The sequence below is a fragment of the Cinclus cinclus genome, chromosome 4, assembly GCF_963662255.1.
Source record: "Cinclus cinclus chromosome 4, bCinCin1.1, whole genome shotgun sequence".
NCBI classification, from domain to species: Eukaryota; Metazoa; Chordata; class Aves; order Passeriformes; family Cinclidae; genus Cinclus; species Cinclus cinclus.
In genome coordinates this window covers 20,179,264-20,192,272 of record NC_085049.1, presented here as the reverse complement: position 1 = coordinate 20,192,272, position 13,009 = coordinate 20,179,264, and the positions used below count along the sequence as shown (strand labels likewise).

At 38.0% G+C, this 13,009-nt stretch overlaps 1 protein-coding gene across 1 annotated transcript in view; it reads left to right on the top strand.

Moving 5' to 3' along the window:
- Positions 1-13,009, top strand: part of PHF21B (PHD finger protein 21B) — a 157,771-nt gene that overhangs the window by 110,177 nt on the left and 34,585 nt on the right. Inside the window, 1 exon segment of the mRNA XM_062490881.1 lies at positions 9,129-9,221. Coding sequence (XP_062346865.1) covers positions 9,129-9,221 — 93 coding nt within the window.

Sequence of the window (13,009 nt, the reverse complement as noted above, 5' to 3'; positions counted from 1 at the left end):
CAATACAGCATCTCAGGAAGGAAAGGAGATTTTCTACTTACTAGTTCTAAAATTTCCTGTCTGTATCATTGAAAGGAAGCACTAGTGCTCACTTCGGTACATTACAACTCTGGAAAAGTATTACGTATAATATATTGTGTTATGAAATATATGCTTATGTAGTCCCATAAAAATAAATAAATAAATAAATCTGTATATATTTATGAATTTATTTATATAAGCATAAATTTACCAAATACTTTTACTATCTGAACATAAAATAACACTTTTTTTATTTGGATCATTAAAGAGACAATTACATTGAATTACATGAATACTATAAAGAGTTTATTACCCTCCAAAACTAAATATGCCTATTTTCTTTTACTAGAAGATAGCACCTACATAACAGTATCTACAATGATTTTTTGCAGTCCTAGAATTATGGAATACTAAAGTTAGGAATTCAATAGCAATGGTGATTCCACCATTGGAAAGCAATATTTTCCATTGGCTTTTGTTGAGGGTTAAGTAGCTTAATATTGCTGGGCAGTCTGCCTAAAGTATATAATTCATGCTTATGGGATGTACTGCCCATCCAAGTTAACATTTGCTGAGAAAGTTGATGCTTCCTTTCTTTAATCCTAGCAAACTATATAATTTTAAAACCAGTCATATTTATACACACTTCATATGGAATACAGACAAAATTTTATTGTACTTTCCCCAGGTTCTATTCTCAAGGAAGTAACTCTTGGTACCAACATCCAGTTATTATGGTTGTACTGATATAATAGCTTCTTTTGTTAAAAAGGGTTGGAATTGTCATTCCATTTTCTTTGTGGGTTTTGTCTTTCCCCCACCACTTTTCTCTGCCACCTTAGCTAAGAAACATTTTTTTCCCCCTTGTCTTTATTCTGTTGCTTGTTGGATACTTTCCTAAGCAAATTCAACTTTCTTCTGCTTAGCAAATTGGATTAGCTTAGCTCAGGCCTGACAAAAGGTACTGTCTGGCAGCAAGCAATTTTGTTGCTTCAGGTTGTCACTTCCCTCATGTTTTCCAGTTCTTCTGATTGACAGAAGAACACCTAACAGAGTACAAAAGCAGCTCTGAGCCCAGTGGGTGTTAAGGTGGAATCATATGGAATTCTAATTTTTCAGTAGCTGCTAGTAGGCTGCATGGGTCATTCTGATAGGTGAGAATTCTAAATCACTAAGGGATGATGGTAATTTCCTCCTTTATTTTTCATACCCTTTCCTTCCCTTTTCATATGGCAATCTTCATATCTTGCTGCTGTGGTAGGACAGCGGTGCTTTAGTAGCTGCTGGGTCTGTTGAACATTTTCACTCTTGCCTGAGCTCTCTTGAGGCAGAGGTGTGAAACTGCTTTGTGTGACACTGTCCATGCATTTTTCCTTTACTCGGGAATATTTCTGCAAACTGTGAACGTGGACTAAGTAATTTGAAAACATTAGTCATTAAAAACCACATCAACCTGGAACAGTTGAGTAGTTTAACAGCAAACCTTTTATGAATCATCTGAACAAGAGACCATAGGTGTGATCACAGCTGCTGAGTCTTGCTGCAGCTCATTGCCATTATGCTCATTTGTGCAGGAGGTGGAGACTTAATTAGTTAAATATGGTTTGTGAATAAGGCTGCAAATCACAGAACAGGTATGTGTGTGCTAATGCACTTGGCACATCAAAACTTCCTTTTTGTTTTTTATTTTCTTTTGATTCAGAAATTTAGAGTCTTATCTAATGCCTGTGGAAAAAAAATCCTAATAAAAATAATTGTATATATCTTATATAAAATTTATTTTTATAATATATGTAGAAATAGTTTATAATTGTTTTGATTTTAAAAATGGTACATTAAAAAATTACTGACCAGTAAATTATATGGTGCAAATTGTGTTTAGGAATAGACATTTGGCACAGCTGTCTCCTTGTGTAGGTAATCAGTGAGATTTCTGAAATGGGGAGAAATGTGGACTGTATTAATTGTGTTTTCCCTTTGCCAGAATACATACATACAGTGTGTTAGTATTTTTCAGTGCACCCAGATGGCAATGTGTAAGTGGCAAGAAGTAGATATAGTGGTAAAATGGTAAAAGCAGAGATAAATCGGGTGGTGCTCTGAAAGGTCTGAGAGTCACAGGAAAAGCAGAACATTACTTGCTTCATCTCTGCATATTCTCTTCTGATATCTGCATGAGCTGCTTTACCACCTTGGGCTTCCTTGCAAATGAGTGGTGATGAAAGGGATGAGTACAAAAACCTCAGCAGCAACTAAGAATTTGGTTTTCAAAGCAGGTGTGGAATTTAAAGTGATACTTTTCCTCCTGCTGCTTGTGGCTACCCCCATGCAGAGTTGTTTCAGGACAAAAGTCCAAGTCATTGTTAATTGGCTATAAGGAAAGTTGGTATAAATTGTATTTTTGGTGGCCAAAGAAAGCATGGTTTTAAAAATATTGATATTTTGAAAAAGCAACAGGACATGTATTTCCAATTGTCTACTTCGTTACCATCATAAATTGCATATGAAAGCATGATTCTGAATAAAGGGAGAGGAACTGGGGAGAACAAACACTTCTAAAACATGTAAAAGTAACCTTTACATTTCTATGAAATTCCAATTAAATTACTGTTTACACAAAATATGTGTCTGAAATAACAGCCTCTTTAGAATACAATGAAATGTGAAACTGATATTGTATTCCATCAGTTTATTGGAAACACCATGCACAGTAACTTCATAATATTTTTGAAAATAAAGAGTGTTTTCCACTGATTTTTATGCAAGCTGAGACTAGTAGGAAAGAAAAAATATGTATCTGAACATGTCTTACAGGAGCCTCAAAGTTATGTCTGAAGGCTTGGTGCTTTTATTGGCGGACTCCATGGAAGAATGATAGTATTCAGATATTTAGGACAGCAGTTATTCAGGATTCTTGAGGGAAAGGACAGCAAGTTTTAGGTCAAATCAACTTTGAGGCTACATGTAGCGCTTGGCATTTATATAAAGCAAGCTCAAGGTTGAATGCAGCATTCAAGTTGTAAAATGGATGTAGAATGGGTAAAAAACCCCTGCAATTACTTCAGCGATGATCCATTCAGGTTAAGAATTTTCGTCTTTGCTGTTGCCATAGCAATCTGTTCCCCTGTCACTACCACATTAAAAATCCATTCTGTAAAACTGTTGTTGCCAATATTGAACACATAACAGACAAAAACATTTTTTTAAATAGCTTAGCTTCAACACAAAAAGACCTAGATCTTAAAAAGATGCATATGTTCTTTAAAAAGAAGAAGATTAGCATTTCCATAATTCATTGCAGGAACACAATATTTGTGCTGCAGTACAACATTTGTGCTGGTATAAAATAATTTACAAATAATCCAGCAGTGCAGTGTCAGTTGAGCTGAAATAATTGAACTGTTCAGCTGAGATACAACAAACCCATATGTTCCCGTGTTAAACTCTCATTTTCGTAACGTGCTGTAGAACTGTGTATCTCTTTAACCTTCTGTTACTGGCTGAGCCTGATTCTCTTCAGTGATTGACAGGAATGATTTTACTTATCCTGGTGTAACTTTGGAATGGGAGAGCAGTTATGTCCCCCAACAGCTTTACATCTGTGATCTAATCTTAAACTCCTCATGGACACAAGCCCTGCAATGGGTTTGTACAGATAATGAATTGTAGCAATAAGTCCTTAAGCATTTGTTAGTTCATCTAAAGGAAGGAGGAAAGCAATTTATAATTCAAAGCGAACGTAGCAATGGTTTGACAAATGTATGTACCCAAAATGAGTAAAAAGCAAATATTTTTCAATAGAGATACAATATCTAGACACATACATATGTCTATTTATGTGTATATGTGTGTGTGTGTATTCATTCAGGACTGAAAGGCAGAAGCTTGCTTAAATCACAAATAGTCCGAGATTTGGAAACTCAGGCACTGACTAAATAAGTCATAACATAATAGCTGGAAACTGAATGTAAGGCCTTTAGTCTGGTCACTGATAATATAGGTCTCATCTTTGTTTCTGCTGCTGCATCCTTCTATTCTCAGACAGTCTCTAGACTTCACCCTTTGAATTCTTATTCTCTATCCATGCCATACTTCTTTGTTTCATTTTTATGTCTTCCACTTGCAGCTTTCCTCACACTTCTATCCCTCAGTTCTCTTTGAGAGCCTTTTTCCTGGGATGGTGTTAATTTAGTATAGGAGGATCATAGGAGCTTCAAAGAATATTCTGAGTTGGAAGGGGGGACCCACAAGGATCACTGAATCCAGCTCCTGTTGGTTATTCCTGTAGTTACAATGGAAAGCATTAATAGAAATGATGGCGATGAGTGATCTTTTTTAACTGCCCTTGGCAATATCTCCTAAATGTTTCATTTTCTTTTGGTTGAATTGGAGGAAGTGCACTTTTTTTTGCCTTTTTTTTTTTCCTTTGGTCTTGTTTGGAGGCTTGAGTTGGTTTTCCTATTTTAAGGTATAACTATTTTCTTAGTGAATAAGCTGACCAGTGAAAAGGATTATATAATTTGGATCCCTTCACCTGTTTTTGCAATTTAAAGTGTGACCCTTTGGAACGTGTTGCTGGGTTACATTTACCCAATGGAGATTGCAGGAACCCTCCACAGTGGGCCTGCTGTATTCCTGTCTGAGAGCATCTGTGGATTGCTCAACCAAAGCCATGTCCTTGACATGCCAGATCCCTGTCTGGCTTGTGGAGATCACTGGAGATCGGGGTAGGAAGTGTCTTGTGTCCTGACCACATCATCCAGTAACTCCTGCACTGAGGGATAGAGTGGTTGAGCATTCTGTTCCAGTCCAGGGCTGGAACTTGAGGTAAGAGTTAGCAAAAGATCAGAGCTCCCAAAATGCTTCTGGATGTAAAGTATAGTGAATTAGACAGTAGGAAATACACCTGATGAATTTGTTCTTATTTGAAAAGAACCCAACCGTATAAAGTAGGAAGTCTGGTTTAAATGCATGCAATCAAACCTGAGGCCAACTGAAACTCGGCTCTTCACTTTCCCTCATCCCTTCACGTTGTAGATGTTTCAAGGGGTCACCAGGAAAGCCCAGGTAGCTTTAAACAGAGGAGGGATTCAGAACCATCTTTGACTTTTATGGACCTTTTTCATTAAAATGCTTAGAGCTGTAAATGTAGAAATAAGGAACTCATTTACCTTTACAAAAGTGTTGCTATTCAGCACTCATAAAATAATATTTTAAATTCTTGTTTCTGCTTGTATCAACAAATTTGTACAGAATGCTTAAAGGTCAAGCATTGCCAGAAAAATGTCTTTTCAGCTTGTTAATTAGAAGTTTATAAGAATGTGCACCAGCTTGCTCTTTTGATAAGCTGGAAAAGAAGAAGGAGAAAAGAAAAATGATAATGTGGAATTAGTGAATGCAAATCTTTGATCCATCAGGCTCACCATGGCCTGGACAGTCAGGGCATGAAAACAGGTGGCTCTGCTAACAGGAGGAACAAAAGTTTATTTTTCTGTTTGTGGGAGAAGTATCTTGATTAGTCACCTCCTGAAGCCCATGGACTTGAGCTGAGGGCCCAACTTGAGCTGCTGGACAAAGGGGAGTGTGAGCAAGATTTGACGTGTCATAGCCTGAGCCGTGGGAAATTTGTCCATCCAGTTCTCATTGCGTGGCCAAGGGCATCAGAGAAAGAAACTTAAGTTTTTATTTCCCAGGCAAGTGGTTTTATCTTCTTGTTTACATACAGCTTGTACAAGAACAAAGCAGTGAAAATTGTACCCAGAGCCAAACTGCCCAACTACCCATTCTGGCACCTGCACCTCCTTCATTGCAGAGACAAGTGGGATTCCCTGTTTCTTACTTCCCTTTTTTCACCCATCATCATGGAGACATCCTGGTCTGCCTAAAAATTAGGCCATTGGGATGGAGCTCTCCATGCAGATGATCAGTTAAACGGATAAGACACTGGAATTTCCACCTGCACAACACTCTAGCCCTGACCATTATCATTTTGCCTCTAAATCTAGATTTTTTTCATGACTAAAAGGGAGACAGTAATATTGAGCTAGGCAAAGTACCTGGACATAACAGATGAAATGTGTTACAGGAAAAGTACAGAGGTCACTGAATTCTTGAATAGCTTGAGCTATTTATTGCCCAAGCTGTAAAATAGTAAAAAAACTGGTGTAAATAGTGAAAAATAAAAGAGATTCTTAGATGTCTCTCTGTCCGAACATACTGTAGTGCTAATATTAACATGAGATTGAAGTTCTGATTTTTTTCTTTGGCCGTATGATTTCTATACTGAGATGGTTTCCTTGAATATTAAATAACAGATCTTTACTGTAAAACCATTTGTAAACAGAAGGTTGCATCTTTGTCACTGAGCACTTTATAACTTAGGAGTGCTGTTATTTGGTTTTGTACTTTTGAGTTCACTGCTGAACTACTACTTCAGGAAAATAAATCTGATAAAATTTTTGATGCTGCAGGTGACAGAACTGTTGGTAGCTCATTTCTCCACTACCCACAGATGATTTATCCTGACTTTGCCTTTAAGCGAAGCTGAGGCAACAGTGCAGAGTAGTTTTGTGGTGTTTCTTGTTTGTTCTCTTATTCCCATTTCTTTTGACTCAATCATTTACTGTTTTGAAACTTGAACCAGAATTGGTCCAGCAGTGCACCCAGGGGCCAACATGAGCTTCTTCTGTGCAGGGTAGAGCCATTCTGTTCTAGTTGTTTGGTTGGTTTCTTATTCCCTGGAGATATTTGAAGTAATACAAGCAAAGAGCTTTGTTGCTCAGACATGGAGGGTTTTTTGTTTTTTTTTTTGCGTCTTAACAATTGCTAGCTCTATCTTATTTAACATCTCAGTAATTTGATTCTTATCTTTATAATCAGTTCCAAATTTAATTTAGTGCCAGTGCTTTGTATTTTAACGGCATCACAGAATTGTTAAGGTTGGAAAAGACATCCAAGATCATAAAATCCAACCTTGGACCAAACACCACCATGCCAACCATCATGTATTTTGTTGTCCAGTTTGAAAATACTTGCAAATCCTTTTGTATCTGTAGGAATATGAATATTAGAATGTATGTTTGCAAGGTCAGAGGCAGCAGCCTTTAAAGCACTACTTTCCAGAAGGAAGAACTTTTTAACTTTCTGTAGAGGATATCTGTACAGCCCAGGAGAAGCAGTGGTGCCCCTGATATTTCCTAGGAAATCTTGGACTTCACTGTGGGCTGAAAGAAATCTCATTTGGGACAGTAGGAAAATACAGATCCTATTTGTGATAAGCTTTGTGTAGCATGAGTTGGAAAGTTCATTTCAGTATTTACCATAAAAAAATCTAAATCTGGGCTGAATTGATTACAGTTTATGCTAATATTAAGCAGGAAGTTGTGATAAGTCTAATGCCCAGACTGCAGTAGCTCATCATGTTATTCTTGCCAATGTGTGAGGCTATGGTACGGTAGACAGGGCAATGAAGTTGTTCAGTCAGATCCTTCCCATTGTTTTAGTCCATGTGTCACCCTATAAGGAAACTGTGGCAGAAATACCCCCTTCTGTTCCACACCCTGCTGCCAGAACCTTATTTCTAAAGGAAGGTGTGACTTGCTTGTTCTATCATCCATACAGGGAAATGCTACTCTCTCTGCTCCCTTTCCCTCTTCTCCTAGCTTGAGACAAAATTTTAATGGACTATATTTTCCCATGGATAATCCAGGGTACTGTATCCATGAGTACTCAAGAAAAATTGTCTTGCACATTTATAACTGTTCAGCTCTCCTTGTTGTTTTACTCAGGCAAATCTTCTTCAAATGTTAATCTTTGCTGGATGTACAACATCACACCCCCAAATGTCTCTGACAGGAGTAGCAGCAGTAAAAATAGAAAATCTGTAGGAGAAATTTATTAAGAATATTCTGCCTGAATACACTTGTTATTTCTTATCAAACACTGGAGACAGAACGCAATAGACTGTTGCTCCATTCTGTGGGTGAGTTCTGGGGAGAAAATAACTGCATGGATACGACGGTTTCACCTTCCTTGAGCTGATTATGTTATAGTTCCCTTTCGACTGAAAAATTTAATTACCATATTGGGTTAATAATAGCATATTTTATCATGCTGGCTGTGATCCAAAAACTTTGGTTTAGAGCAGAGTTAAATTTAGATAAATTTGGTGGAATCTATATTTTTCTCCATATTAGCTATTTCTAACAGCCTGATAAGATTTTGTGTTCAGTGACTGAGTGTCTCTTGTTGTTATAATGTCAATCATCTGCTTGCTTATATTGCTGTGTCATCCCAACTGCAATAACCATGTGCTAAATAAAAGTTACATAGCCTTGTCTTAAGAATATTGGCCAGTTAACCAAAGAATGAACTTTTGGTTAGAAGCTGTGGCTTTCCCATCCCTGAAAATGTCTGAGGCCAGGTTGGATGGGGCTTTGAGCAATCTGGGATAGTGGAAAGTGTCCCTGCCCGTGCTGGGGGATGAAACTGAGTGATTGTTAAGGCCCCTTCCAATCCAAGCCATTCCATAATTCTATGAACAGAAATCAGGGATAAAAGATGTTGAATGGAAAAGTTAGCTGTCTTCTTTACATATATGGCCCAATCACAAATTTATAAGCTATCCATTTATTCCATCCTATCTTAAATAATATTTTAATAAATTTGGTATACATCTAAGAAAAGGGTGAGTAACAAAAATAAACATGGGTAGTAATAGATGCTGTGTTGGCCCAAATGGGTGTCATCTTAGCTGAATGTTGTGTGATAGTGTGCTGTAGTAGATTTATAGGCAGCTTTATATTTTAATAATAATACAGTTATTTTAACTAATTCAGTTTAATTCAAATTCATTTTAATAATTCAATTATTATCTCTTGAGGCACAGCAAATATCTCTTTGTGACTCTGGCGACCATGAAATGCATCATTGTACTGATGCATGTTACTGTGGTGCATTTCAGATCTCTTTTGAAAATAGTCTGGGGCCTAGAGAGCCTTCAGCCATGGCAGCCAGGAAGAGAAAAAGGAACTGCTGGCCTGGAGAGGTTCTATCTCCAAAGCTTTGCAATTGTTTTAAGCTGTGTTCAAATGTTTTTCTTCCAACAGACTTTGGGAACGATCACTGCAGTGCCCATTAAGGTTCCTCAGGTCAGCTCCTTGCAGAGGTTGGCAGGACAAGGACCAGCAGTGCTACCTCAGGTACAAAATACAGTTTCAAAAATAGGATTGTGTCATTATGTAAATATTCTCTGCTCCTGTCCAGTGCCCAGGCCGGGGTGCATAAGCACACTGATTTTGCAGAGTTGTGTTTTTCTTCAGTCCATGAAGAAAAAAATTCTTCTGGGAGTGTACTCATAGCACAATGAAAAGCTATAAAATGTTATGTAGATTCATTGTGGAAGAACAAAATACATATGGTGGAATGTAAATTTATGCTTTAAAGTTGAATCACAAATCACAGAAGTGAAAATCTGAAATTCTATAATTGAAAGAACTGGTGGAAGTGTTAACTTAACCTTCCTGTTCAAGACTTAACCCCATGTTCTGTTTCACTGACTTATTTGCCTTGTCCACCCCCAATACAAAGTTTTGGCCCAGCTAACCCCGGTGCCAGACCAAGGAAAGATTCTCTGGGTAAGAGTGAAAGGAGAGTTGCACTCACTGGTTTTTAAAGTGTTTCAGACTGTCTTCTTTTCTGAGCACCCATCACTGTTTCTCTAACTATGCACTTTATTCCCCATTTCAACCCTCTTTCTCAAAATTTTTGGATGCCATTTTCAACAGGTGTTTTGCTGCAATTCGATGATTTGCTCTTCATATTAATGATTATTAAGTATGAATATATTTGTTCCTTAGAGCTCTATTTCTCATATATGAACACTGCAAAAGTGCTGAAGTTGATAATATGTATTCTTTCTATTATTTCTTTATTTTTTCTAATCTTTTTAGTGGCAGAATCTAGTAGGATCTGTGAGCTAAATTTACTTGGAGGAAGAAGTATTTCCAACACAAAGTTCTTAAATTGTCTCTTTAATTTACATTTTGTGGAAGGCAGAGTTATGAACATAAAGTGAGGTTATAGTTTTCTTATCAAATTCAAGACTTTGATTTTCAGTTATCCTTACAACATTATAACATTTTGATTTCTGCCATTTTGGGGTGTCAAAAATTAGCAGATTTTTCCTGAATATAGATGATGATATTCAAGAGAACCTGAAAGACCTCTAACAGGGCCTAAATTATCATTTAGGTTGTGCTTCAGCAATGGTGATGACATTGTAAATGCTGCACTTAGAGAAGTACCAATGCCCTATGCTTTTGTTAAATAGAAAAAATTTAATTCAATGCTAGAATTCAATTTTGAAGAATTGAAAAAAGTGGAGGAAGCTGTTTTCCTCAGCTTTTTGGAAAGAAGACATCCTTTCTGTCTTGCTGTTTAGTTCATGGCAATATTTTTGTTTGTATTCCACTTTGTTTCACTCCCTTCCTGGTACAGCTTCCATTTCAGACCTGTTTATGCAATTATACTTAATACTAATGAACTACCACCACTTTCTTGGCTTCCCTGAGCCTGAGTTCACTAACTTTCCTATTTTGTGAATATTTCGTATAGATAGAATGGGCAATAACTACCTAGCAATCTAATTTCTGAATAACTAAAAATGAAGTAGGCAGTGGTATGTAAGATCATGTTATCAGGGTGTGTGTAATGCCCTGAGTTTTTCTGACTTTTTCACAGGCCCACAATGGGCCAGCTTCTTCAGCAGCAGCCTGTCCCATTTACATGCCAGTCCTCCTTCATCTTTCTTCATGGTCCATATGTTCCTCTCCCCCTCCAAGCTCACAGAGAAGTTTAAAATTTCCATATAGTTTCCTAGTGGGGAGCTACCTTCATCAAACATCCCTCCTTTGTGCTCAGTGTCTTCAGAGATACCAGGTTTTCATCTACAAGTGGAAAGTTTGGTTTCTAATTAACTAGTAAGATGTCTTGAAAATAGATTTAATATAGTCATGGACCAGAGAGGTGCAAAGCTGTCATTCCCCAGGTACAGCTGGATGCAGGTGACCTGGGAGGCCTCTCTAAGTCTGCAGCACTAAGTCTGTGTCAGTGTGAAGGCTGTCCTTTGTAAGAGCTGTAGGGTGAGTGCATAGTCATCTCTGGTCCAGGAAAACTGGAAGCTTCAGATGGAAATATAAAAATTCCAGGAAGCAAGGCCCTGTGATACCATGCAGGTGTTATGGTAAAAAAAAAATCTTCCTTCTAGTGCTATGAAAACAAGCACCTAATTAACAATTATTTTGGAAATTAAGAGATGTATATTATCTTCCAGTAGGAGCTGGAAATCATGCAGAATTAAATCCTGTCACGGGCCATGTCCTCATCTTTTTTTCACCAGACTTGGTCATGGACCAGGCTGGCCACTAACCTCCTTTTGTCCCCGTGGGTGACAGGTCCCTTACCTTGCTCTGAGTTACTGGCACAGTCCTGCAATTCTAGGACTGACACTTGGACATGCAAATTCCCTTCTCCCAAGCATATCAACAAGTTGAGTGCAGCTGGGTTTGGCATCTGCTAAAACCTTTACTTTGTTTGCCCATGTAGCAGCAAATTACTCGGACAGCAGAACCATATTCATCACTCCTCTACCAAGAATTCGGAGTATTTCACAGGGAATTGCAGCAGTGAGGTGTCTGGACTTGGATGTTATCTATGGTTCAGTCTTGTTCTGGAAGGGATGGTAACTTCCCCAGTCTCCATCTCTGCCAAGTCTAGTTGTGACAGTGAAGTGTGTAGAGCCCTGCAGTGATGAAAGCAGAGCAGCAAAGGCTTCTGTGCTCTGCCAGCTGTGTCCATTTAGTCAAGCAGGTGAGTCCAGGTGTAGCTTGTGCAAGTGCACCTAATCTTTTGGGCTGCATATGCTGTTTCTCTGCAGGTCTGTGGGGGAGTGGAAGGCCTGGGTGGAGCCCTTTTGGGATTCCTGCCATTTTAGGAGCCTGCTTATATATGAATCCTCTGGGAGTGGCTTTCCTCTAAGGTGGACAGATTGCACTTCTGTCTCAGGTGCATGTAGATAACTGAGAAAAATCCAAGCCAGTGTCTGCATTCCAGGCAGCACACCAACTGTTCCCTGGCATTTCTTCTTTTGGCCAATCTCATTATTTCTTTGGGATTTCAGATTCTCTTTGGATTTACAGGTAGGCATAAATATTGCCAGGCTGGTGGACAGAAAGAGAGGACTCCTTCATTTTGAGGGTCCTCATCATGTCTAAAGGAGTTTGATATATTTGACACTTTTGTGCTCCTCATCTTGACAGCCTCTTTTGATTTACCCCTATGCAGTCAAGCAAAAACATACCACACAGATAAACTGAGGCATTTAACAAGAGTTATATAAAATAATGCATACAGGTCCCTCAATTTCCACATTTGTACAGATACTTGTCATTTGTTTTGTTCATTTGAATTTATCATATTTTATTAGATGAATTTATCATATTAGCTTTATCATATGACCCCCTGGGAGCTTTTGCATCTGGGGAACAAAGTTTCAAAATTTGCACAATCACAGATGGCAGCAGAATCCCATCACTTAGAGCCGCTAATTAAGTGGTGAGCAAACAAACATTACTTACAAGTTCTTTGCGCAATGCAAACAATATTTTTTAGGCATTCATTATTTGCCAAAACAAGCTTCTTTGGCACATATTTGTTCTTTTTTAAAAATTTTCCTAGAATATGAAGTTATTTTTGCTTTCATCAAATAAATGATGTTTCAGAAGCTAATTCCAGATAGTCTTTCTCTTCTTACTGTGATCTTTGAGGTTTCCAGCTGAGTGAGATGCTTTGAAACTGCAGACTCTCCACAGCACTCTAAGAAGAAAATCCTAGAGGTCCTCTGCTTAAACACTGTGGTACTCCTGAGCTATTCCACTTCTTTATGGCACCATCTGCTCTAAGGAGGGTGTGGCATTCTGTCAGGTTGAGT